The following is a 26,328-nucleotide window of genomic DNA, read 5'->3' as shown; positions in this document are numbered from 1 at the left end:
ATGACCTGGGTTACAGCCTGTCCTCCCGACTGATTAAAATCAAGCCTGGGTTGTTTGGATGAAGTGGGCTTACAGTCATCTTCAGCAGGTCTCAGGCGTCTTTTGCTACAAGTTTGCTACAATCTTTTGCTGGTACTTCAAGAGATTGGAAGTTGTGTTTCTAGCAGTGGAGAGGTGTTTCTGGGAAGTAATGGGAGTACTTCCACGCTGAGAAACTCAATGTTTTAGCCATTTTTAATTTCCCTCACTAAAAAAGTTAGTAGTGTGTGCATGCGTAAACAGGAACTTAGTGAGGTCATGACGAAAACAATTTGAATCTGGGGTGGGGGGATTTTTTATACTGCGCCAACAGAAAGGGAATAATTATCATCATGAATATATATTTGCATCAATAACTTGAATAGGAAGGGAATGATAACAAAAGTAATGAAGTAACTTTGATCAGTAACTGTAATAGTATTACTCAAATTGGAATAGTACTCCATTATATTACTAGTTACTGCAAAAAGTTATATTATTACTGTAACGTGTTACCCCCAACACTGTTGCTAATCATCATTAGTTTTGGTTATTGATGACTCATTTGCCTTTGGATCATGAAATATGTTTGTAAAACTATATGGGCACATTTACACACATTGCATTCAGTATTTTCACAACACATCTTTATATTTACATTTCTTGCTAAATTGTTTAATTTTTTTGCAATCTTAAGAGGTGAACCTGCAAGTAAGCATTTAATTGTACTTTGTACACCATGTGTATCCTGTGCATACGACAAATACATGTTGATTTAATTTACATCATTTTGTTCGAAATCTGTCTTTACCAACATCTCTGTATCCTTGTTCGCAAACATAGCAAAATATTCAATCAACTGAACGTGCCCCTAAGCTAAGTTCAGAACGACTCAATTATAATTGAACCAATCATGGCATTACACTGGATAGGATGCAATAGTATAATTTAATATCCCATATGGAAATTGTCTTTGCAACAAAGGACAGGCATACTTGGCGTACAGATAACATACATCACAAGACATAATGACCAAACAGACATACGTAAATACACTGTAAATGTCTTATAATTCCTCAGAGCACTGAAATCATCACAACTCATGAACCCTGCTTGCTGTGTGTCATTTTATCTATTTCATTTCATTTTCAACAAATCATTGTAATCATTGTAGTTAACAGAGAAAAAAACATTGAAAAAATAAAACACTAACATACAGAAACAGAAAATAACAACAAAACAAAAACAGACAGTATGATTAGCCAATAAGATGCTTGTTTTGTCACAGTTCTGCTCCGGTCACAGTCTCTGCCAGTATGGTGAGGCATCTTGGGTAAGTGGGTGGGAGTTGGTCCAGCAACCTTACATTTCATCCAATCCACTGCTGTGGATTTTGGAGTGATACTTCCCTGGTCCAATCCCCCTCTCTTTAGCACCCAGTAGGAGGTGTCCTTGAAAAAATAAGCATCTCCTGAGGGGCATAGGGAAGAGATTGATTGTGGTATGGTTTGTGTAGTTGAAGGAGAGATATGGTCAACTAAACACATTGGGAGATTCTCAATTGGTTGGCTCGACTCCTCGCTTCCTCTCCTCCGTCCTCTCCTTGCCTCCTTTTGAAAAAGGTCAAAGGTAATCGAGGAGCGGCGGCGAGGAGAGGAAACGTTGAAAGAAATGCGCTTGTATGAAATTAGACTCTCCTTCTCCACTCGCACGTCATCAGGCAAATTCACAGGGGTGGAATCCCAAAATAAATGTGTAAAGTGATAAAAGGTTATATAAGTAGCGTATAGTTTTTAAATGTGAGCATGCTTTTCTCCTTTGAGGGGGTATGGCAATTTTTAAAACACTTCCGCGCTAGCTGCTGGGAGGAAACTCTTGTGCATCCTCTGCCAAAGTAGGTAATCGAGGAGGAGAGCATACTCCTCCTTTCGCTTACTAACAAATTGACACTCTCCTCGACCACTCATTGGTTTCCGTGTCACAGAGGATAGGAGGATGGAGGGGTCGAGGAGAGGACGGACTTTTCCACAATTGATAATCTCCCAATATCACACTCTCAGTAAAGTTGCATATAATATATTTATATTCATGTGACGAATGGGGCATTCATGTGCTCGTGGGAAGTGGGAAAGTGGGAAAGTGGGAAGTTATAAGTCCAACATGATTGTGTTCAAGTGCTTTTGAAGTCGGTACAATTATTAAACTAAAAAGATTTAGGTAGCTAGATAAGATAGCTAACGTTGCTAATAATAAAGTTAGCTAGCTTGCTTAACATTGACAATATGGTCAACTGGCTATATTCACATTATTTAAATAATTGTTTTTATTTATTTATTTATTTTACCTTTATTTAACTAGGCAAGTCAGTTAAGAACAAATTCTTATTTACAATGACGGCCTACACCGGCCAAACCCAGACGACGCTGGGCCAATTGTGCACCGCCCTATGGGATAAGTTTGTAATTGTCAAATTGATTTGTTGTCATCTTTTGGTTGAAAAGGTCAAAGGTCAGTGGTGAAACGGTAACAACTCGGCAACTCGGTAACAAAAATTATGCAGGTTTCCCACTTGTACAGTGCATTCGGAAAGTATTCAGGCCCCTTGACTTTTTCCACATTTTGTTATGTTACAGCCTTATTATAAAATGTATAAAATAAAATAAATATCCCCTCATCAATCTACACACAATACCCCATAATGACAAAGCAAAAACAGGTTTTTAGAAATATTACATTTACATAAGTATTCAGACCCTTTACTTAGTACTTTGTTGAAGCACCTTTGGCAGCGATTGCAGCCTTGAGTCTTCTTGTGTATGACGCCACAAGCTTGGCATACCTGTATTTGGGGATTTTCTCCCATTATTTTCTGAAGATCCTCTCAAGCTCTGTCAGGTTGGATGAGGTGAGTCGCTGCACAGCTATTTTCCGGTCTCTCCAGAGATGTTCGATTGGGTTCAAGTCCGGGCTCTGGCTGGGCCACTTAAGGACATTCAAAGACTTGTCCTGAAGCCACTCCTGTGTTGTCTTGGCTGTGTGCTTAGGGTCATTGTCCTGTTGGAAGGTGAACCTTCGCCCCAGTTTGAGGTCCTGAGCACTCTGAAGAAGGTTTTCATCAAGGATCTCTCTGTACTTTGCTCCGTTCATCTTTCCCTCGAACCTGACTTGTCTCCCAGTCCCTGCCACTGAAAAACATTCACACCGCATGATGCTGCCACCACCATGCTTTACCGTAGGGATGGTGCCAGGTTTCCTCCAGACATGACGCTTGGCATTCAGGCCAAAGAGTTCAATGTTGATTTCATCAGACCAGATAATCTAGCTTCTCATGGTCTGAGAGTCATTTAGGTGTCTTTTGGCAAACTCCAAGCGGGCTGTCATTTACCTTTTACTGGATGGCTTCCGTCTGGCCACTCTACCATAAAAGCCTGATTGGTGGAGTGCTGCAGAGATGGTTGTCCTTCTGGAAGGTTCTCTCATCTCCACAGAGGAACTCTGGAGCTCTGTCAGAGTGACCATCAGGTTCTTGGTCACCTCCCTGACCAATGCCCTTCTCCCCCGATTGCTCAGTTTGGCCGGGCGGCCAGCTCTAGGAAGAGTCTTGGTGGTTCCAAACTTTTTCCATTTAAGAATGATGGAGGCCACTGTGTTCTTGGGGACCTTCAATGCTGCAGAAATTATTTGGTACCCTTCTCCAGATCCGTGCCTCGACACAATCCTGTCTCGGAAAGGGACAAAGGGTCTGAATACTTATGTAAATAATCTGTTTCTGTTTTTAATTTTTTATACATTTGCAAAAAAAAAATCTAAAAATCTGTTTTTGCTTTGTCATTATGGGGTATTGTGTGTAGTTTGATGAGGAAAAACATTTATTAAATTAATTTTAGAATAAGGCTGTAACGTAACAAAATGTGGAAAAAGGGAAGGGGTCTGAATACATTCTGAATGCACTGTAATTACGACTTGGAGGGTCGTTCAAGAGAAACTTCCAAGTCGGAACTATGAACTTCTGATAACTCCTACAACACATAAGTGCCAAAAGCTCCTCTCAGAGTAGTGTGGTCCTGTACAGCTCAGTTGGTAGAGCATGGTGCTTGCAACACCAGGATTGTGGGTTTCATTTCCGGGGCCACCCATATGAAAAATGTATGCCCTAATGTCATAACGAAATAATACAGAATCATAATGTGTACAAGCAAGTGATATGCTATCATTTGTCTGATTGTTGATAATATGATCTGTGTTTTCTGTTTTATTGGTTATGCCTAAGAATTCCTATAAGAGGCGCATGGAGCTTCCCAGCTCACTCATTACACTGACTTGAAGCTGAAACAAATTCTCTGTGTGATTCATTTCTATATTTCCCCCCTTTCAGGTCCGAATTCAATTTAAAATGTATTTGTTCATGTCAGAATGTTACAGAAGTTACTGTGTGTAGTTTAATCGAAAGTAAATGTGTTTGAGTGATGATATAAATATGCTATTTGAATGTCTAGCAATTAGACGTTAGCCGTCTTGCTCACTAGCTTTCAAGGAGGCTACTCACCAGCTCACGAGATGTTGGCGTGGTCAGAGCGTGCCCAGTGCAGCTGTGAGTGAGAGAGAGACCACGTGCAGCTCCTGTGTGTGTGTGTGTGTGTGTGTGTGTGTGTGTGTGTCCGAGTGAATGAGCGAGATAACTTTTGGGAAATGTGAAGATGATTTATTTTGTTATTGCAATGTAGAGCAATAAGACAAATGTATACATGCTCATACACGTTGCCTTTGTTTACTGAAGTGAGTTTATATAGGGATTACAGTTACGGTATGTACAGTTAATAGTGATAATAGGATAGTTAATAGTGATAATTCATTAAGGCATGTGTCATGCATTTAAAAATGTTAAATTTGTCTGTTTCTCAGACCATGAGACATCCCAAAAATCGGTCTTCTCACTGAAAACGTCTGTAGTGTCCGAACGGTATGAACTACAAACTATTATGACTCTGACGAACACGATGGTGGTCTCCGTTTTGCTCTACGACACCCACAAGTGTTAGGGGACTCGTCTGAAGTAGGTACCATCGATGTGCCAACTTCTGTTTGCAGCGTCCGAACCGTTTCGGCTACAAACGAATCACTATTTTTTTCCCATTTATGAACGTGTTATTCAATGCGTTTCTATGGGCCATAGCCAAATTATTTTTCTAAATCAAATAGCTAAATGATCCACTGTATGACCATCTTAAAACAATTCCATATGTCAGCTTAGAACGGAACTCATCATGAGAGGCTCGTGGTTCTGCGTACCCACATCCATACCCACAGTAAATCCATACCCACAGATGGCCCTAGCCTTTTTGGGGCCCTAAGCAACATTTTGTTGTGAGCAAAACATTTTAGCGGCCCCCCTCTTGACAGCGAAGAGAAACATTTATAGTTTTAGAGTTAATTTCCTGCAATTCTACACATTTTGCCATGGGGCGGAGAGAAAATGTTGCAATTTTATAACAAATTTCATGCAATTCTACTAATTTTGCCAAGGGGTGGAGAGAAGAATTTGCAGTTTTACAGCTAATTTCCTGCAAGTCTACACATTTTGCCATAGGTTGGTAATTCGACCATGCTTACTACAAGTTTAGATAGCTGGCCGCTAGACTAATTTACCAATCTAAAACATTTTAGCTGACATGGGCGAATTGAGTGACTGTCAGTGACTGACATAATAGAAAAACTGCTGATGCACAACCATATTTTCAAATTGCACCTTGTGTATTCTATTGCTCTAACTCTCAACAGTTGAGACCCCGACTGAGTTCCTAATTTTTTTTTATTCGCGGGTCTACAAAAGGGGGGTCCGCCAGTTGCCCATCCCTGGGTAAAATGGTTGGATTGGGTAAAGGCTAATCTGATCCTGGATCTGTAATTAGGGGCAAGCACTAACTCGAGCGCCTCTCTTACCGTCTCCCCAGCTGATGATGTCATCGGGGTCAGAGGGCACCCCTGTCCAGAGGGAGGCCCTTTTGGGGTACCCCCCCTCCAGTTTCCTGTCCCGCCCCCCTTCGTCAAATCTCCAGAACTCCCCTCCGCTGAACACGTATGTTTTCCCGTTGTGTGCCCACACGAACACCGCCTCCACCCTCTCCAGTGCCCGACCGTCCATGGTACGCATGCCCCATTCCTCCAAAGAGCGTGGGTACCCAGGCAGAGAGGCCCTGTCTTTGAACACCCAGTACTGGGCTCCTGCACAGAGAGTACAGAGGACAGAGGACAACCAGAGAGAGATGAATCAAATTGAAATATATCATTTATCAGACATAAACAAATAGAAGACGCTCATTTGGGCATTCATATACTACTCACACAAGCACATAACAGTAAACAATAAACAATTCAGAATATTATGTATTTACGATATATATCATAATATATAATATTATGCAGTATTATATATTTTGGAATATTTTTGCCTCTCTCACCGATGAAGAAGATGATGTGTCCGTCGCTCCTCTCATAGACTGTGTCGATCCGGTCCAGCCTTAGGGGGAGCCCAACCCAGAAGTTGTGGATCAGTGCTGGGATGAAAGACACCAGAGAACCCCACTGCTGAGCACGCCAGAAGAAAGCACCTGAGAGAGGGAGGGAGAGAGAAAATAAAGGGAGAGGCAGAGGTTGGGGGGAGAGAGAATGGGAAAGTGTGTGTTTTGGGTGTACAGTATACAGCATGTGTATGCACTATGCATACGTGCTTGTGTACAATGTACAGGTTACAGTTGACTTCTGATAAGTGCACTTCGGATAAGTGTTAAAGGAAAGGTTGCACGATATACAGTATATTCCACAAATCTAACAACGTAAATTGATTGTATTCCATCTAAACCGGTCTTTATGCAACAAAAAAAAGATATACACTTCTATTTTCACAATTTGATTTACATTTATCAAAAACTCCTATACCATTGGGCTTTGATGTCAAGAAAGAAACAGCTGGCTGGCGGCTTTGGTGATGGAGGCGAATTGGGTAAGTAGATACTAAAGTGCCCAAAGAGTTTTGTCATGTTATGTTGCTAGTAGATGATAAACAACGAAGAAGTGCACCGGGCCATGCAAAACGAACTGGCCCACTCGGATCTAGCATGGTGTTTGGGGATGGAATAAGATAGCTAGCTAACAAGCAAGCTACAACAACTCCATTAACACTGCACGTTTTGCAGAAATAAATGGTGAAATATTAATGTCATTGTTTATTTCAAGGTATGTCTTTATTTTTGCTGAACTGTCTGATCTTTATTTGCCGATATAAGTTGCAGGATATCATGGTAGCCAATGTTTGTGTTAGCCATTATACCTGGATTTACTATTACTGCTGCTAGTAACGTTAGTACTCAGGTTAGCATGTGGCTAGCTATAGCTACCATCGGCCAACAACAGTTTTAGCCAGTTTGGTTATAGACGTTCAATGTCTACTATGATGATATAGGTTCATCTTGATTTTGTGTAATAGTATGAGAAATGCTGATGTGCTGAGCTGCTAATAAGTGATGTGTTTCAAGGCTGCTAGTGGTTAGCTAGTAGGGGTAAACCAGCAGTGGTGTAACGGGCGCTATGCTAAAAGCCTGCATGCTGTCTAAGTGATGAAAACATTTTTAGCTGATACAGAATAAAGAAATCACAGGATATGGTCAGATGATAAGTTGGCTTTATTCAGAGTGCAAAACTATTTAAAACACTAAACAATGATGTGGGTCTTTCCTGTCTTATGTGGACAGTGACTTCACTCCTGCGGTGTATTCACACGTGTGTTCTTCTCTTGACGTCACTTTTCTGAACGACATCACTTCGGTTAAATTCGGATAAAATAAAATGTTGCCCAAAATACAATTGTAAAGTGATATGTCGTATTGGGACTTTTAGTTGGAAGGATGAAACCAATCAGAATGTTTAACAGCAACCTAATTCTGCAATCTTCCCTTCATAGAGAGACTCTGGTACTTTGTATACTTTTTAGCCAAAAGTGGTCCCTGAAAATTGCATACTACAGTGAGATCCAAAAGTATTTGGACAGTGACACATTATGTGTTGTTTTGGCTCTGTACTTCAGCACTTTGGATACAAATGAATGGTAAATAATGTATTGTGTCATTTTGGAGTCACTTTCATTGTAAATAAGAATATAATATATTTCTAAACACTTCTACATTAATGTGGATGCTATGGATAATCATGAATGATGAGTGAATAATGATGAGTGAGAAAGTTACAGAGGCATAAGCATCATACACCCCCCCGTAATCATGCTAATGTAGAAGTATTTAGAAACATATTCTATTCTTATTTATAATAAAAGTGACTCCGAAATGACACAATACATTATTTACCCTTCATTTGTATCCAAAGTGCTGAAGTACAGAGCCAAAACAACACAAAATGTGTCACTGTCCAAATACTTTTGGATCTCACTGTAGTATGCAATTTTCGGGGACCACTTTTGGCTCGTGAGAAAATTGCGCCACACAGACACTAACATTCTCAAGCCCATACATTTTTCTGGAGTTAACATGAAAAATGGTTGTTCTTCTTACCCTTGAAGAAGAAGACTTCTCCTCTGATGTTGGCAATGGCATCATATTTCCCCTCACAGCGATCTGGCAGAGCAGGGTCTGGGCTGTGTTTTGTAAGGGGCGGTAGAGAGAGGGTACTGTATCTTTATGATATTTTCATCATATTGTGATATAGTATCTTAACTATAACAATAGTAGTAGTGCAGTATTTTCCCAGTTATACACTTACTGTGGTGTTAGTCTTGGGGAAGGAGGACTAGGCAGGAAAGGTAGCTTGGGAGTGGTGGGGGCCGGAGTGGGATGCGTTGCAGACTTTCTTCTCTTTCCTATGAAATACCATTTCAGTATTTTTTGAGCATTTGTGTTCCTATGTCTCTGTTTGTGTTGTGCATGCGTGCGTTTGTACTGCATATGGGTCTTTATGACAATTCCCTTTGTTGAGGATCCAAATAATATAATATAATATGCCATTTAGCAGACGCTTTTATCCAAAGCGACTTACAGTCATGCGTGCATAATTTTTTTTGTGTATGGGTGGTCCCGGGGATCGAACCCACTACCTTAGCGTTACAAGCGCCGTGCTCTACCAGCTGAGCTACAGAGGACCACAAAGACCACAGAGGACCATAAAGACTTCAAATGACTACAGCTCAGCATTCAACACCATAGTGCCCTCAAAGCTCATCACTAACCTAAGGATCCTGGGACTAAACACCTCCCTCTGCAACTGGATCCTGGACTTCCTGACGGGCCGCCCCCAGGTGGTAAGGGTAGGTAACAACACATCTGCCACACTGATCCTCAACACGGGGGCCCCTTCGGGGTGCTTGCTCAGTCCCCTCCTGTACTCCCTGTTCACCCATGCCTGCATGGCCAGGCACGACTCCAACACCATCATTAAGTTTGCAGACGACACAACAGTGGTAGGCCTGATCACCGACAACGATGAGACAGCCTATAGGGAGGAGGTCAGAGACCTGGCCGTGTGGTGCCAGGATAACAACCTCTCCCTCAACGTGACCAAGACAAAGGAGATGATTGTGGACTACAGGAAAAAAAAGAGGACTGAGCACGCCCCCATTCTCATCGACGGGGCTGTAGTGGAACAGGTTGAGAGCTTCAAGTTCCTTGGTGTCCACATCACCAAGAACTATCATGGTCCAAACACACCAAGACAGTCGTGAAGAGGGCACGACAAAGCCTATTCCCCCTCAGGAGACTGAAAAGATTTGGCATGGGTCCTCAGATCCTCAAAAAATTATACAGCTGCACCATCGAGAGCATCCTGACTGGTTGCATCACCGCCTGGTATGGCAACTGTTCGGCCTCCGACTGCAAGGCACTACAGAGGGTAGTGCATACGGCCCAGTACATCACTGGGGCCAAGCTTCCTGCCATCCAGGACCTCTATACCAGGCGGTGTCAGAGGAAGGCCCTCAAAATTGTCAAAGACTCCAGCCACCCTAGTCATAGACTGTTCTCTCTGCTACCGCACGGCAAGCGGTACCGGAGTGCCAAGTCTAGGTCCAAAAGACTTCTCAACAGCTTCTACCCCCAAGCCATAAGACTCCTGAACAGCTAATCATGGCTACCCGGACTATTTGCACTGCCCCCCCCACCCCCACCCCCCACCCCATCTTTTTACGCTGCTGCTACTCTGTTAATTATTTATGCATAGTCACTTTAACTCTACCCACATGTACATACAGTGGGGGAAAAAAGTATTTAGTCAGCCACCAATTGTGCAAGTTCTCCCACTTAAAAAGATGAGAGAGGCCTGTAATTTTCATCATAGGTACACGTCAACTATGACAGACAAAATGAGAATTTTTTTTCCAGAAAATCACATTGTAGGATTTTTAATGAATTTATTTGCAAATTATGGTGGAAAATAAGTATTTGGTCAATAACAAAAGTTTCTCAATACTTTGTTATATAACCTTTGTTGGCAATGACACAGGTTAAATGTAAATGTAAATGCTTCTTACGAAGCCACTCCTTCGTTGCCCGGGCGGTGTGTTTGGGATCATTGTCATGCTGAAAGACCCAGCCACGTTTCATCTTCAATGCCCTTGCTGATGGAAGGAGGTTTTCACTCAAAATCTCACGATACATGGCCCCATTCATTCTTTCCTTTACACGGATCAGTCGTCCTGGTCCCTTTGCAGAAAAACAGCCCCAAAGCATGATGTTTCCACCCCCATGCTTCACAGTAGGTATGGTGTTCTTTGGATGCAACTCAGCATTCTTTGTCCTCCAAACACGACGAGTTGAGTTTTTACCAAAACCTATTTTGGTTTCATCTGACCATATGACATTCTCCCAAACCTCTTCTGGATCATCCAAATGCACTCTAGCAAACTTCAGATGGGCCTGGACATGTACTGGCTTAAGCAGGGGGGACACGTCTGGCACTGCAGGATTTGAGTCCCTGGCGGCGTAGTGTGTTACTGATGGTAGGCTTTGTTACTTTGGTCCCAGCTCTCTGCAGGTCATTCACTAGGTCCCCCCGTGTGGATCTGGGATTTTTGCTCACCGTTCTTGTGATCATTTTGACCCCACGGGGTGAGATCTTGCGTGGAGCCCCAGATCGAGGGAGATTATCAGTGGTCTTGTATGTCTTCCATTTCCTAATAATTGCTCCCACAGTTGATTTCTTCAAACCAAGCTGCTTACCTATTGCAGATTCAGTCTTCCCTGCCTGGTGCAGGTCTACAATTTTGTTTCTTGTGTCCTTTGACAGCTCTTTGCTCTTGGCCATAGTGGAGTTTGGAGTGTGACTGTTTGAGGTTGTGGACAGGTGTCTTTTATACTGATAACAAGTTCAAACAGGTGCCATTAATACAGGTAACGAGTGGAGGACAGAGGAGCCTCTTAAAGAAGAAGTTACAGGTCTGTGAGAGCCAGAAATCTTGCTTGTTTGTAGGTGACCAAATACTTATTTTCCACCATAATTAGCAAATAAATGCATTAAAAATCCTACAATGTGATTTTCTGGAGAAAAAAAATCTCAATTTGTCTGTCATAGTCAATTTGTCTGTCATAATTTGTCTGTACCTATGATGAAAATTACAGGCCTCTCTCATCTTTTTAAGTGGGAGAACTTGCACAATTGGTGGCTGACTAAATACTTTTTTCCCCCACTGTATTACTTCAACTACCTCAACTAGCCGGTGCCCCCACACATTGACTCTGCACCGGTACCCCCCTGTATATATAGCCTCCCTACTGTTATTTAATTTTACTTCTGCTCTTTTTTTCTCAACACTTTTTTTTTGTCACTGTTTTATTAAAAATAAATGCACTGTTGGTTAAGGGCTGTAAGTAAGCATTTCACTGTAATGTCTGCACCTGTTGTATTCGGCGCATGTGGCCAATAAAATGTGATTTGATTTGATTTGAAATGTGTGTGTGTGCACTGTGTGTGAGTGTGATGGTGTGTACCGTATATAGCCTGTATTCCCAGCCTGTCATCGGTAGGTAGTGTATAGCTCTGGATGTCCCCCACAGTCCCCTGGTAGTATGGCCTCATGATGGAGGGATTGGAAGAGGAATGTGAGAGGCCCAGGGCGTGGCCAAACTCATGCACCGCCACCGTGAAGAGATCAGTGGTGCCAATGTCATCTGAGAAAGAGATGGAGAGGAGAGAAAAAGAGAGATGTTGTATTTGTCACATGCTTCGTAAACAACAGGTGTAGACTAACAGTGAAACGCTTACTCACGGGCCCTTCCCAACAATGCAGAGAGAAAAAATTTGAAATAATAGAAAAATAATAACACAAGGAATAAATACACAATGAGTAATGATAACTTTCTATATACATGGGGTACCAGTACCGAGTCGATGTGCAGGGGTACGAGGTAGTTGAGATAGACATGTACATATACTGTAGGTATAGGCAATTTGGCGATAGAGGGAGAGAATGACAGAAATGGAGGGAGGGAAAAAAAGGGAGACAGAGGTTGGGGGAGCTAAAGATGAAGGGAAAAGAAAGGGAGAGACAAGGAAAGAGGGAGAGAGGAAATTAGATAGATGGATAGAGAGGGAAAGAGAAAGCAATTCAAATCTCATTATGTTATTCACAGAAGTACACACTGTGTATGTGTGTTACGCCGTAAGCCTCTCTCTCACCTCCATACCCGTAACTCCAGCTCTCCCCGTTGTCAAAGTGGGTGTCCCCCGCCATGTCCGCCGTCCCGGGGAAGAAGGCGTGAGCCAGGGTGCCCCCTTTGCCATCAAAGGGGTACCCGTCCTCGTGGTAGGAGCTGGGGAAGGACACCCTGAAGTCCCCCTCTTGGTTGGGGTGGTCCCGGGAGGGGCGAAGAAGGTGGAAGTTGAGGGGGGTGGGGTTGCTCCAAACACGGAGGGCGTAGGTGAGGATGAGGTCCACCAGTTCGGGGCGGAGGGAGGGGGACAGGGAGGGGGAGGGGTAGCTGTGCACACTGGAGTGGGGAGGATGAGGCAGGGCATGAGAGGAGATTAGGGTTGCAAAGGGAGGGTATATTACTGGAAACTTTCAAAGTTTACCAGTAAACTACCAGAATCATGGTATCTTTCAAGGATTTTATGCCTATCATGGGGCATGGGTCCTCAGATCCTCAAAAAATTCTACAGCTGCACCATCGAGAGCATCCTGACTGGTTGCATCACCGCCTGGTATGGCAACTGCTTGGCCTCTGACCGCAAGGCACTACAGAGGGTAGTGCGTACGGCCCAGTACATCACTGGGGCAAAGCTCCCTGCCATCCAGGACCTCTATACCAGGCGGTGTCAGAGGAAGGCCCTCAAAATTGTCAAAGACTCCAGCCACCCTAGTCATAGACTGTTCTCTCTGCTACCGCACGGCAAGCGGTACCGGAGTGCCAAGTCTAGGTCCAAAAGACTTCTCAACAGCTTCTACCCCCAAGCCATAAGACTCCTGAACAGCTAATCATGGCTACCCGGACTATTTGCACTGCCCCCCCACCCCACCCTTTTACGCTGCTGCTACTCTGTTAAGTATTTATGCATAGTCACTTTAACTCTACCCACATGTACATATTACCTCAACTACCTCAACTAGCCGGTGCCCCCCGCACATTGACTATGCAACGGTACCCCCTGTATATATAGCCTCCCTACTGTCACTTTATTTTACTGTATATATAGCCTCCCTACTGTCACTTTATTTTACTTCTGCTCTTTTTTTCTCAACACTTTTTTTGTTGTTGTTTTATTCTTACTTTTTTTGTTTAAAATAAATGCACTGTTGGTTAAGGGCTGTAAGTAAGCATTTCACTGTAATGTCTGCACCTGTTGTATTCGGCGCATGTGACCAATAAAATTTGATTTGATTATCACAAGACATCTAGTGGCCCTTTTGGGTACTTCAGATTTGTACGGTTGTCTGTAACTATCTCTGGCCCTCTGTGTGACCTTAGCACCTGTAAACCTGTGACCTGTAAAATGTATAAAATAATAGTATGACAAAGCTGTAAAACATTATCCTGAATATAAACCATCAACTTAATGAATAATATGAGGGTTTTAGCATGAAATATCCTTTATAATTTGTTTTATATTGTCAGTTTGTATTTGTTGTCAATCTTTTGGCATCAAACTGACGGCAGTTGTGAAATACATCAATAGTTGGAAGAGTTGCAGAGTTAATTGAAAATAAAACCATTGTTGATTAAATGCTTTTTTCATTAATTAGGCTATTTTCTCTTTAACCATATGGTCTATCTACTATAGATATGGAAACAGTATGGAAACAGATACAAAAAAAATGTATACTATACACTACCGGTCAAAAGTTTTAGAACACCTACTCATTCAAGGGTTTTTCTTAATTTTTACTATTTTCTACATTGTAGAATAATAGTGAAGACATCAAAACTATGAAATAACACATATGGAATCATGTTTTAACCAAAATAGTGTTAAACAAATGAAAATATATTTTATATTTGAGATTCTTCAAATAGCCACCCTTTGCTTTGATGACAGCTTTGCGCATACACAAGCAGCTCGTGAGTTTCATGTTTGGGGAAGATAATTTTCACCATAAAAATGCACCTTTATAATTAAAGCATGACATGCATAATTGCATTTGCGGTCACTTTTGATAATGGTGTTTTCCTCTAATGGAACATTCGCGCTTATAGCTTACTACCAAGTGTGCATTGCTGCGCTTATAATGTGAAGAAATAGCCTAATAGTTTATCAACATTTTAAGCTAAACGTTCTTATCTGTTGCATCAGCTACATTGTGTAAAAAAGGTTTTATAATGATAGTGGTTGTATTAATTTGGGATCTATCGCATCCCACAACTGTCCTAGACTATGTTTGGAATATTTATTTCTCGCACAGAATAGAATAGGTCGATCTTTGTACTATGGGGGATAGTAGATTGACATAGGCTAGTGTTTTTCTCTTCGTTAGGCCTACTCATCTGGTTGGCTGACGAAAAGTAAATGTGGACAGCTCTTCCAATATCTTCAATATGCACCTTGGAATTCAAATCAAATCACATTTTATTTGCCACATGCGCGGAATACAACAGGTGTATACCTTACAGTGAAATGCTTACTTACAAGCCCTTAACCAACAATGCAGTTTTAAGAAAAATAAAAAAAGTGTTAAGTTAAAAATAGATAAGTAAAAAAAAATATAAAAAATATTAAAGAGCAGCAGTAAAATAAAATAACAGTAGGGAGGCTAGGGGGGTACTGGTACAGAGTCAATGTGAGGGGGCACCGGTTAGTTGAGGTAATTGAGGTAATATGTACATGTGGGTAGTGTTAAAGTGACTATGCATTAATAATAAACAGATTAGCAGCAGCGTAAAAGAGGGGGTGGGGTTGGGTGGGTGGGGGATGGGGGGGGACAATGGGGGGCAGCTGTAGTACTTTTTGAGGATCTGAGGACCCATGCCAAATCTTTTCAGTCTCCTGAGGGGGAATAGGCTTTGTCATGCCCTCTACACGACTGTCTTAGTGTGTTTGGACCATGATAGTTTGTTGGTGATGTGGACTCCAAGGAACTTGAAGCTCTCAACCTGTTCCACTACAGCCCCGTCGATGAGAATGGGGGCGTGCTCAGTCCCCTTTTTTTCCCTGTAGTCCACAATCATCTACTTTGTCTTGATCACGTTGAGGGAGAGGTTGTATTCCTGGCACCATACGGCCAGGTCTCTGACCTCCTCCATATAGGCTGTCTCATCATTGTCGGTGATCAGGCTTACCACTGTTGTGTCGTCTTCAAACTTAATGATGGTGTTGGAGTCGTGCCTGGCCATGCAGTCATGGGTGAACAGGGAGTACAGGAGGGGACTGAGCACGCACCCCGGAGGGGCCCCCGTGTTGAGGATCAGTGTGGCAGATGTGTTGTTACCTACCCTTACCACCTGGGGGCGGCCCTTCAGGAAGTCCAGGATCCAGTTGCAGAGTGAGGTGTTTAGTCACAGGATCCTTAGCTTAGTGATGAGCTTTGAGGGCACTATGGTGTTGGAACGCTGAGCTGTAGTCAATTAATAGCATTCTCAAGTAGGTGTTCCTTTTGTCCAAGTGGGAAAGGGCAGTGTGGAGTGCAATAGAGATTGCATCATCTGTGGATCTGTTGGGGCGGTATGCAAATTGGAGTGGGTCCAGGGTTTCTGTGATTATGGTGTTGATGTGAGCCATGACCAGCCTTTCAAAGCACTTCATGGCTACAGACTTGAGTGCTACGGGTCGGTAGTCATTTAGGCAGGTTATCTTACTGTTCTTGGGCACAGGGACTATGGTGGTCTGCTTGAAACATGTTGGTATTACAAACTCAGTCAGGGACATGTTGAAAATGTCAGTGAAGACACTTACCAGTTGGTCAGCGCATGCTCGGAGTACACGTCCTGGTAATCCGTCTGGCCCTGCGGCCTTGTGAATGTTGACCTGCTTAAAAGTCTTACTCACATCGGCTATGGAGAGCGTGATTACATATTCATCCGGAACAGTTGATGCTCTCATGCATGCTTCAGTTTTGCTTGTCTCGAAGCGAGCATAGAAGTGATTTAGCTCGTCTGGTAGGCTCGTGTCACTGGGCAGCTCGCGGCTGTGCTTCCCTTTGTAGTCTATAATCGTTTGCAAGCCCTGTAACATCCGACGAGTGTCGGAGCCGGTGTAGTATGATTCAATCTTAGTCCTGTATTGACTCTTTGCCTGTTTGATGGTTCGTCAGAGGGCATAGCGGGATTTCTTATAAGCGTCCAGGTTAGAGTCCCGCTCCTTGAAAGCGGCAGCTCTACCCTTTAGCTCAGTGCGGATGTTGCCTGTAATCCATGGCTTCTTGTTGGGGTATGTACGTACAGTCACTGTGGGGACGACGTCATCGATGCACTTATTGATGAAGCAAGTGACTGATGTGGTGTACTCCTCAATGCCTTCGCAAGAATCCTGGAACATATTCCAGTCTGTGCTAGCAAAACAGACCTGTAGCTTAGCGTCTGCGTCATCTGACCACTTTTTTATTAACCGAGTCACTGGTGCTTCCTGCTTTAGTTTTTGCTCATAAGCATGAATCATGAGGATAGAACTATGGTCAGATTTGCCAAATGGAGGGCGAGGGAGAGCTTTGTATGCGTCTCTGTGTGTGGAGTAAAGGTGGTCTAGAGTTTTTTTCCCTCTGGTTGCACATTTAACACGCTGGTAGAAATGAGGTATAACGGATTTAAGTTTCCCTGCATTAAAGTCCCCGGCCACTTGGAGCGCTGCCTCTGGATGAACGTTTTCCTGTTTGCTTATGGCCTTATACAGCTCATTGAGTGCAATCTTAGTGCCAGCATCGGTTTGTGGTGGTAAATAGACAGCTATGAAAAATATAGAAGAAAACTCTCTTGGTAAATAGTGTGGTCTACAGCTTATCATAAGATACTCTACCTCAGGCGAGCAAAACCTCGAGACTTCTTTAGTATTAGATTTTATGCACTGCTGTTGTTTACAAATATACACAGACCGCCACCCCTTGTCGTACCGGAGCCAGCCGTTCTATCCTGCCGATGTAGTGTATAGCCCGCCAGCTGTATGTTATACATGTCGTCGTTCAACGACGACTCGATGAAACAGACGATATTACAGTTTTTAATGTCCCGTTGGTAGGATATCCTTGATCGTATGTTGCCTAATAGGATTGATGGAAGAGGCAGATTACTCGCTCGCAGTCGGATCCTTAAAAGGCACCCCGACCTACAGTTGAAGTCGGAAGTTTACATACACCTTAGCCAAATACATTTAAACTCTGTTTTTCACAATTCCTGACATTTAATCCTAGTAAAAATTCCCTGTCTTAGGTCACTCAGGTTCAACACTTTATTTTAAGAATGTGAAATGTCAGAATAATAGTAGAGAATTATTTATTTCAGCTTTTATTTATTTGATCACATTTCCAGTGGGTCAGAAGTTTACATACACTCAATTAGTATTAGGTAGCATTGCCTTTAAATTGTTTAACTTCGGTCAAACATTTCGGGTAGCCGTCCACAAGCTTCCCACGATAAGTTGGGTGAATTTGGCCCATTCCTCCTGACATAGCTGGTGTAACTGAGTCAGGTTTGTAGGCCTCTTTGCTCGCACACGCCTTTTCAGTTCTGCCCACACATTTTCTATAGGATTGAGGTCAGGGCTTTGAGATGGCCACTCCAATACCTTGACTTTGTTGTCCTTAAGCCATTTTGCCACAACTTTGGAAGTATGCTTGGGGTCATTGTCCATTTGGAAGACCCATTTGCGACCAAGCTTTAACTTCCTTACTGATGTCTTGAGATGTTGCTTCAATATATCCACATAATTTTCCTTCCTCATGATGCCATCTATTTTGTGAAGTGCACCAGTCCCTCTTGCAGCAAAGCACCCCCACAGCATGACGCTGCTACCCCGTGCTTCACGGTTGAGATGGTGTTATTTGGCTTGCAAGTAACCCCCTTTTTCCTCCAAACTTAACTACGGTCATTATGGCCAAACAGTTCTATTTTTGTTTCATCAGACCAGAGGACATTTCTCCAAAAAGTACGATCTTTGTCCCCATGTGCAGTTGCAAACCATAGTCTGGCTTTTTTATGGCGGTTTTGGAGCAGTGGCTTCTTCCTTGCTGAGCGGCCTTTCAGGTTATGTCGATATAGGACTCGTTTTACTGTGGATATAGATACTTTTGTACCTGTTTCCTCCAGCATCTTCACAAGGTCCTTTGCTGTTATTCTGGGATTGATTAGCACTTTTCGCACCAAAGTACGTTCATCTCTAGGAGACAGAACGCGTCTCCTTCCTGAGTGGTATGACGGCTGCGTGGTCCCATGGTGTTTATACTTGCGTACTATTGTTTGTACAGATGAACGTGGTACCTTCAGGCGTTTGGAAATTGCTCCCAAGGATAAACCAGACTTGTGGAGGTCTACCATTTTTTTTCTGAGGTCTTGGCTGATTTCTTTTGATTTTCCCATGATGTCAAGCAAAGAGGCACTGAGTTTGAAGGTAGGCCTTGAAATACATCCACAGGTACACCACCAATTGACTCAAATGATGTCAACTAGCCTATCAGAAGCGTCTAAAACCATGACATCATTTTCTGGAATTTTCCAAGCTGTTTAAAGGCACAGTCAACTTAGTGTATGTAAACTTCTGACCCACTGGAATTGTGATACAGTGAATTATAAGTGAAATAATCTGTGTGTAAACAATTGTTGGAAAAATTATTTGTGTCATGCACAAAGTAGATGTCCTAACCGACTTACCAAAACCATAGTTTGTTAACAAGAAATGTGTGGAGTGGTTGAAAAACTAGTTTTAATGACTCCAACCTACGTTTATGTAAACTTCCGACTTCAACTGTACGTCCACGATATATCCGTCTCTTTCTCATGCGAATGACGGGGATTTTGCCTTGTCGGGTGTCTGTAGAATATCCTTTGCTTCCGACTCGTTGAAGAAAAAACCTTCGTCCAATACGAAGTGAGTAATCGCTGTCCGTTTTGCTCAGATTTACCAAGGGTGCCAATATCAGCGAAAGGCACTGTATAGCCCAATGTTTGTAGAACAACTAAAGTTACATTAATAACTCTAAATTAAGCATTTAGGAATACCTATTTCTTTGTTAACCGCTCAACACAGAATAGCCGACTGTGCGCACTCCCTCAAATCGTTTGGAGAAAATATCCTTTCTATTTTATTCAGCTTTGTTCAGCTTTGTTCAATTGTATTCTTCATACTTTAAAATAATGCCATGGAATTCTAAGCAAATCTTGTCTGCTAAATTAACTAGTGTAGCCCACAGCCATTTGGCATAGCTAGTTCAGGACCTAACATAAGGACAACTCAGAGTAGACTACATTTTCTTCATATCATGCTTCTTTAGACCTGTCTAAAATAAGTAATGGATTTATTGTGAAGGTATAGGCTATATTACATGGATTATTAGACTTTTTTTTAAATGTAGATGTTCCAAAGGTCAGCATCAGTGGCTTGTAGGCTATGCGTGGAAGCCAGAAGATGCTAAATGTGTTTACGTTAATTAACAGTCAATTACCTTGAGGCCGTCAGTTATTTTCTTGACAATCACCGGCTGACAAAATGTTGTGACCGCCACAGCCCTACCTGTGGTAAATTCAATTGATTGGACATGATTTGGAAAGGCACACACCTGTCTATATAAGGTCCCACAGTTGACAGAGCATGTCAGAGCAAAAATCAAGCCATGAGGTCGAAGGAATTGTCCGTAGAGCTCCAAGACAGGATTGTAATCGAGGCACAGATCTGGGGAATTGTACCAAAAAGGTTCTGCAGCATTGAAAGTCCCTAAGAACACAGTGGCCTCCATCATTCTTGAATGGAAGAAGTTTGGAACCACCAAGACTCTTCCTAGAGCTGGCCGCCCGGCCAAACTGAGCAATTGGGGGAGAAGGGCCTTGGTCAGGGAGGTGACCAAGAACCCGAAGGTCACTCTGATTGAGCTCCAGAGTTCCTCTGTAGAGATGGGAGAACCTTCCAGAAGAACAACCATTTTTCGCAGCACTTCACCAATCAGGCCTTTATGGTAGAGTGGCTAGACGGAAGGTAAGTATCTCATGTACGAGCTCATCTGGTACAACCCCTTCCCAGATGGTGTCATCTGTCTCATAGTTTTGACTCTCAAGGCATAACACCCCATTCTTCACATGTAATGCATTATTGTAATGCATAATTCATTAAAGGCCACTTCACACGCTGCGTTCCACTCAAACATTTTCCCCTTATCTGTCAATCTGTACAAAGGCTCCGCCATAGCTGTAAAATCTGTTATCAACCTCCTGTAGTATGACGCCAGGCCTAAAAAGCTTCTGTCTCTGTTTTCATGGGGTCAGTGGACACTCCCTCAGCTGGCACTTAGATGGCTTCACCTTAGTCCTGCCTGCTCCAATCTGCTGAAAACCTTGTCTAAATGCTTCACTTGCTCTTGGAATGTACGACCAAACACTATGATGTCGTCTAAGTACACCAAACATGTTGTCCACTGTAAATCAGCCAAAACCAGGTCCATGAGACGCTGGAAGCTGCTTGGAGCATTTGTCAAACCAAACCCCATGACCTGGAGTTCGAAAAGTCCTCTCTTTGTCACAAAAGCAGTTTTGCAATGATCCTTGGGGTGCATCTCGACTTGCCAGTACCCACTGGCTAAGTCTAAAGTGAAAAACCACTGAGCGCCGGCAAGCGAGTCCAAGGTCTCGTCGATCCTAGAAAATACACTACCGGTCAAAAGTTTTAGAACACCTATTCATTCAAGGGTTTCTCTTTATTTTTTACTATTTTCTACATTGTAGAATAATAGTGAAGACATCAAAACTATGAAATAACACAAAACAGTGTTAAACAAATAAAAAAATATGTTATATTTGAGATTCTTCAAATAGCCACCCTTTGCCTTGATGACAGCTTTGTAGTTGGTTCCAGCAATGAGGTGTATTAAAACTAAAAGCAGATTATCCTATTTCGGTGGAGACCCGAGGAACCTGAAGAGTTAACCAATCCTGTGAACGGGTTTGGTATCTCATGCTTTTATACTTTAACAAGTTAGGTAAGTCGGAAGGTTAGTAGTAGAGCTTTGTAAACAAAAAGGGAGTAGTGATCTACGGGACTTTAATGAGTACCAGCCAACCTTTTGATACAGGATACAGTGATGAGTATTAAAACTGTCAGCTCTAATAAAGAGAAGGGCACTATGGTAGATGGCATCCAATGGTTTAAGAGTAGTGGTAAATGGTGTCACAATAGTCAAGAACTGGCAGGAAAGTTGACTGTACAATCTGCTTCCTGCTATTTAGGGAGAGGCAAGACCTATTTCTAAAAAAAAGAAGCCCACTTTAAATCGTAGCTTTTTAACTAGCGCATCTGTATGTTTTTGAAACGTTAAATCGAGTGGAGACTAGTATGGCCTAGTATGTGCCACGTAAACAGCTAGTAATTGAGTTGTTTCGAAATCTGGTAACTAAATTAATTCGGAATCTGGTAACTGGTATAATTAAGCAATAAGACCCGAGGAGGTGTGGTATATTGCCAATATACCACGGCTAAGGGCTGTTATTACGCACTACGCGGAGTGCCTGGATGCAGCCATTTGCCGTGGTATATTGGCCATATAACACAAACCCACAAGGTGCCTTACTGCTATTATAAACTAGTTACCAGCGTAATTAAAACAGTAAACAGTAATTTATTGTCATACCCGTGGTATACGGTCTGATATACCACAGCTGTGAGCCAATCAGCATTCAGAGCTCAAACCAACAAGTTTATAACTAGTATTTTACAGCGACAGTGACATCATACCTCCAGGTGATATCATTATTTTTCCAGCTCAGTCCGGTCAAAGCATATCTCTTTTTCCTCTTCCTCCTCTTCTTCCTCAGGTCTTCCGTTCCGACAATGTCAGGAAGGGAACAGCGAGGGGTCTTCATCAGAGAAAGAGTAGCATGGTCTGAGGGAGGAGAAGAAGGGGGGACAGAGAGAGAAAGATTCACATTCATATTTTCATAATTATATTCTATTCTTTCATCAGTGTGTACAATAACAGTTACGGTGTGTGATTGTTTTAGTAGAGAAACAAAGATTTCGTTATCCAGGCTCACACTCTCTCTCTCTCTCTCTCTCTCTCTCTGGGACCACAGGGGGACCACAGTCTCAAAGAAAACCATTAGTAACACACTACGACGTCATGGATTAAAATCCTGCAGCGCACTCAAGGTCCCCCTGCTCAAGCCAGCGCATGTCCAGGCTCGTCTGAAGTTTGCCAATGACCATCTGGATGATCCAGAGGAGGAATGGGAGGTCATGTGGTCTGATGAGACAAAAATAGAGCTTTTTGGTCTAAACTCCACTTGCCGTGTTTGGAGGAAGAAGAAGGATGAGTACAACCCCAAGAACACCATCCCAACAGTGAAGCATGGAGGTGGAAACATAATTTTTTGGGGATGCTTTTCTGCAAAGGGGACAGGACGACTGCACTGTATTGAGGGGAGGATGGATGGGGCCATGTATCGCGAGATCTTGGCCAACAACCTCCTTCCCCCAGTAAGAGCATTGAAGATGGGTCGTGGCTGGGTCTTCCAGCATGACAACGACCCGAAACACACAGCCAGGGCAACTAAGGAGTGGCTCCGTAAGAAGCATCTCAAGGTCCTGGAGTGGCCTAGCCAGTCTCCAGACCTGAACCCAATAGAAAATATTTGGAGGGTGCTGAAAGTCCGTATTGCCCAGCGACAGCCCCGAAACCTGAAGGATCTGGAGAAGGTCGGTATGGAGGAGTGGGCCAAAATCCCTGCTGCAGTGTGTGCAAACCTGGTCAAGACCTACAGGAAACGTATTATCTCTGTAATTGCAAACAAAGGTTTCTGTACCAAATATTAAGTTCTGCTTTTCTGATGTATCATGCGATGAGGCTGGTAACTCTAATGAACTTATCCTCTGTAGCAGAGGTAACTCTGGGTCTTCCATTCCTGTGGCGGTCCTCATGAGAGGCAGTTTCATCATAGTACTTGATGGTTTTTGCGACTGCACTTGAAGAAACTTTCAAAGTTCTTGAAATGTTCCGTATTGACTGACCTTCATGTCTTAAAGTAATGATGGACTGTCGTTTCTCTTTGCTTATTTGAGCTGTTCTTGCCACAATATGGACTTGGTCTTTTACCAAATAGGGATATCTTCTGTATACCCGCCCCTACCTTGTCACAACACAACTGATTGGCTCAAATGCATTAAGAAGGCACACCTGTTAATTGAAATGCATTCCAGGTGACTACCTTATGAAGCTGGTTGAGAGAATGCCAAGAGTGTGCAAAGCTGTCATCAAAACAAAGGGTGTTTATTTGAAGATATATTTTGATTTATTTAACACTTTTTTGGATACTACATGATTCCATATGTGTTATTTCATAGTTTTGATGTCTTCACTATTATTCTTCAATGTAGAAAATAGTAAAAAATAAAGAAAAACTCTTGAATGAGTACATGTTCTAAAACTTTTGACCGTTAGTGTATATAAGTATGTTGAAAAAATATTTTGTGAGTTTAATAACATTTATAATATAGGCATTTTGTCCATTTAGCAATACAACATGTTTTCCCCAATCAAACATAATTAGACTCAGGGATGCAAAGGTATGCTGAAGAGTTTACCCAGTGTTCCTGTCTCCTCTAGCCCAGCGAACCTCTGCATCTGGCGGAGAGCTTTCTGGATGCCCTCCCTGGTCTGGATCCTCTCCGTGCGGGGGTCCGGAGGGGGCAGGTACCCATACCGACTCAGCCAGTCCTCCACAGAGAGAGAGATATACACACACACACACACACACACACACACAGAGTGATTCCTAATTCCTTGATATATTTCAGAATATCTTCCACAATAATGTGAAGAAAGCATTTTTGAAAGGAAGTGATTGAGTGCGTTTGCATGTGTATATGTGTATATGACAGCTCAAGAATGACAACATACACACACATGCATGTACACACTTTGTACACACTCTCTCACACACACACTGTGAAACTATCTCCAGTATGCATATACACTGGCCTCAGTTCCTAGGAATATTGTAAACATGCACCACTTTATGTACTTTATTGTTAAACATTAGCCAGCCCACGTGGATTTGAGTACAATGAGCTTTTCTTTGGTTTAAAACACATAACTACCATGAGCTTTTCTTTACGTTTAAAACACATAACTGAAACATAATATTTACGGGCAACACCACAGTCAAATAATTCAGTGCAAATGGCAGTATGGATCTAGCGTAATTCATTAGTAGAATCCCAATACTAGCATAGAACATAGTATGCCAATGTGGATATTGGAACAATGCCTATGTATGAAAACGTATGTAATATCTAATTTGTACATCTCGCATGTCATGAGGGAATGTCATAAATGCGTATAATGAAGGTTATTCAATTGGTCGTCATTATTAGACTGGAAGAAGCGTGCAGGGTTTCCTACTTACCACTCCACGAGAGTACTGGTCAGCCGTTGGGGCACAGCCGATGGAGATTGTTAGAAGAAGCCCTGCTCCGCTCACCAACAGCAGACGATTATAACACATAGCTAACCTGAAAATGCGTTTGCTCACCAAAACCTCTCGTAAAGATGGGCAAAACAGGATGTTTAATTCCACAGAGTATGTAACCACTTAAGCGGTCAAGTGCTTGGCTCGTAACCGCTGGCTTCTCGTAGGCTACTCAACCTGAAACCTTTGCAGCTCTCTGGATAACTCTGATGAATGAAATAAATAAATAGATATAAACAACCTTTTTCCTGAGTAAGCAGAGAAAGCACAAGATGGAGAACAGTTCCTCAGAATAGTTGAAGATGCTTCTTTAGCAGAGCTCTGTCTCTGTCTGTGTTTTCCTCTTGTTAAGTCCCCTGGGACTAGGCTGGGCCTGCGCATGGATGGACATACTGCATAGATCAATAGGATGCGCTAATAGTCAGAAACCCTTTTTCTGGGTTCACTTTCTCGTCCACTCCATTCTGGTAAACACACACACACTTTCTGTTTCCTCTGACTCTGCGGAGCACTTGTTTAGAAGGTGGACACGCAAACAGTTTGTCCTCTATATTGCTCAGAAACTAACACCGCATCCTGAAAAGGAGCTGTCCCACACCCCATCAAACCCATACCCTGCCTCTGATCTGGGGATGATAAGTTCAAGAGTTCAAACGCCTTCATACAGTATGTCCAAATTGATGCCAAACGAGGATGTCATCGGCTACGGCAAACTGGCCAGAGAACTGACCCTGTGTCATACACATCAGATACCCACATGAATTCAGCAGAACCCACAACACAGATGGTAACAGTATTCACCACATATCTTTCATTCAAAGGAGAGAGATGTGTATCTTTGTCCGCCGTAAAGGGCCAGACAAGAGATGAAGGAGGGAGGGAATTTAAGAAAGAAACAATAGAGTGTCTGTGTGAGAGGATATGAATGGGGGGGAACATGGGGGCGAAGTATGGAAAGGGGGGGTGATGAGGTCCTGAAACAGTGGGTTCCACTCCTTCCTGTTTGCTGGGACTGATGTTCGACACCCCCTGGCGAGAATTCCAACCTGCTGAGTATTGTGTTTATAAAAATAGATTAGATAGAGGATGTTTATGAGGAAGATTAAAACAGAGGAAGAAAGCTGGGGATTTACAGAAAGAGAGACCGCAATACATACACTACATGACCAAAAGTATGTGGACACCGGCTCGTCGAACATCTCATTCCAAAATCATGGGCATTAATATG

At 42.7% G+C, this 26,328-nt stretch overlaps 1 protein-coding gene across 2 annotated transcripts; it reads right to left on the bottom strand.

The window, feature by feature from the left end:
• Window positions 1-542: 542 nt before the first annotated feature.
• On the bottom strand, window positions 543-25,905 carry mmp25a (matrix metallopeptidase 25a). 2 transcript variants are annotated; one of them, XM_045210641.1, is made up of 10 exons: window positions 25,038-25,905; window positions 24,214-24,346; window positions 22,369-22,516; window positions 12,691-13,001; window positions 12,003-12,182; window positions 8,788-8,884; window positions 8,580-8,662; window positions 6,477-6,626; window positions 5,959-6,240; window positions 543-1,489 (listed from the first exon to the last, which is right to left on the bottom strand). In XM_045210641.1, the coding sequence occupies exons 1-10, from the start codon at window positions 25,134-25,136 to the stop codon at window positions 1,227-1,229; spliced, it is 1,746 nt and encodes a 581-aa protein (XP_045066576.1). In that variant the 5' UTR covers window positions 25,137-25,905; the 3' UTR covers window positions 543-1,226. The 2 variants fall into 2 exon arrangements, with proteins under 2 accessions (XP_045066576.1, XP_045066575.1); XM_045210640.1 differs by lacking the exon at window positions 25,038-25,905 and having other exon boundaries at window positions 24,214-25,025.
• Window positions 25,906-26,328: the final 423 nt, after the last annotated feature.

This window comes from Coregonus clupeaformis, chromosome 35 (assembly GCF_020615455.1).
Source record: "Coregonus clupeaformis isolate EN_2021a chromosome 35, ASM2061545v1, whole genome shotgun sequence".
Classification (NCBI taxonomy): Eukaryota; Metazoa; Chordata; class Actinopteri; order Salmoniformes; family Salmonidae; genus Coregonus; species Coregonus clupeaformis.
The sequence above is the reverse complement of the archived record's forward strand: the minus strand, read 5'-3'. Positions and strand labels throughout refer to the sequence as shown.

Excerpts from the sequence above, each read along its gene's own strand:
- mmp25a (XM_045210640.1), bottom strand. The coding sequence starts at position 24,457 with ATGCTTTCTTCACATTATTGTGGAAGATATTCTGAAATATATCAAGGA. Across the intron at positions 6,241-6,476 it reads ACACATCATCTTCTTCATCG|GAGCCCAGTACTGGGTGTTC; the intron begins GTGAGAGAGGCA and ends CTCTCTGTGCAG. Across the intron at positions 1,490-5,958 it reads CATCATCAGCTGGGGAGACG|GAGATGCTTATTTTTTCAAG; the intron begins GTAAGAGAGGCG and ends TATGCCCCTCAG.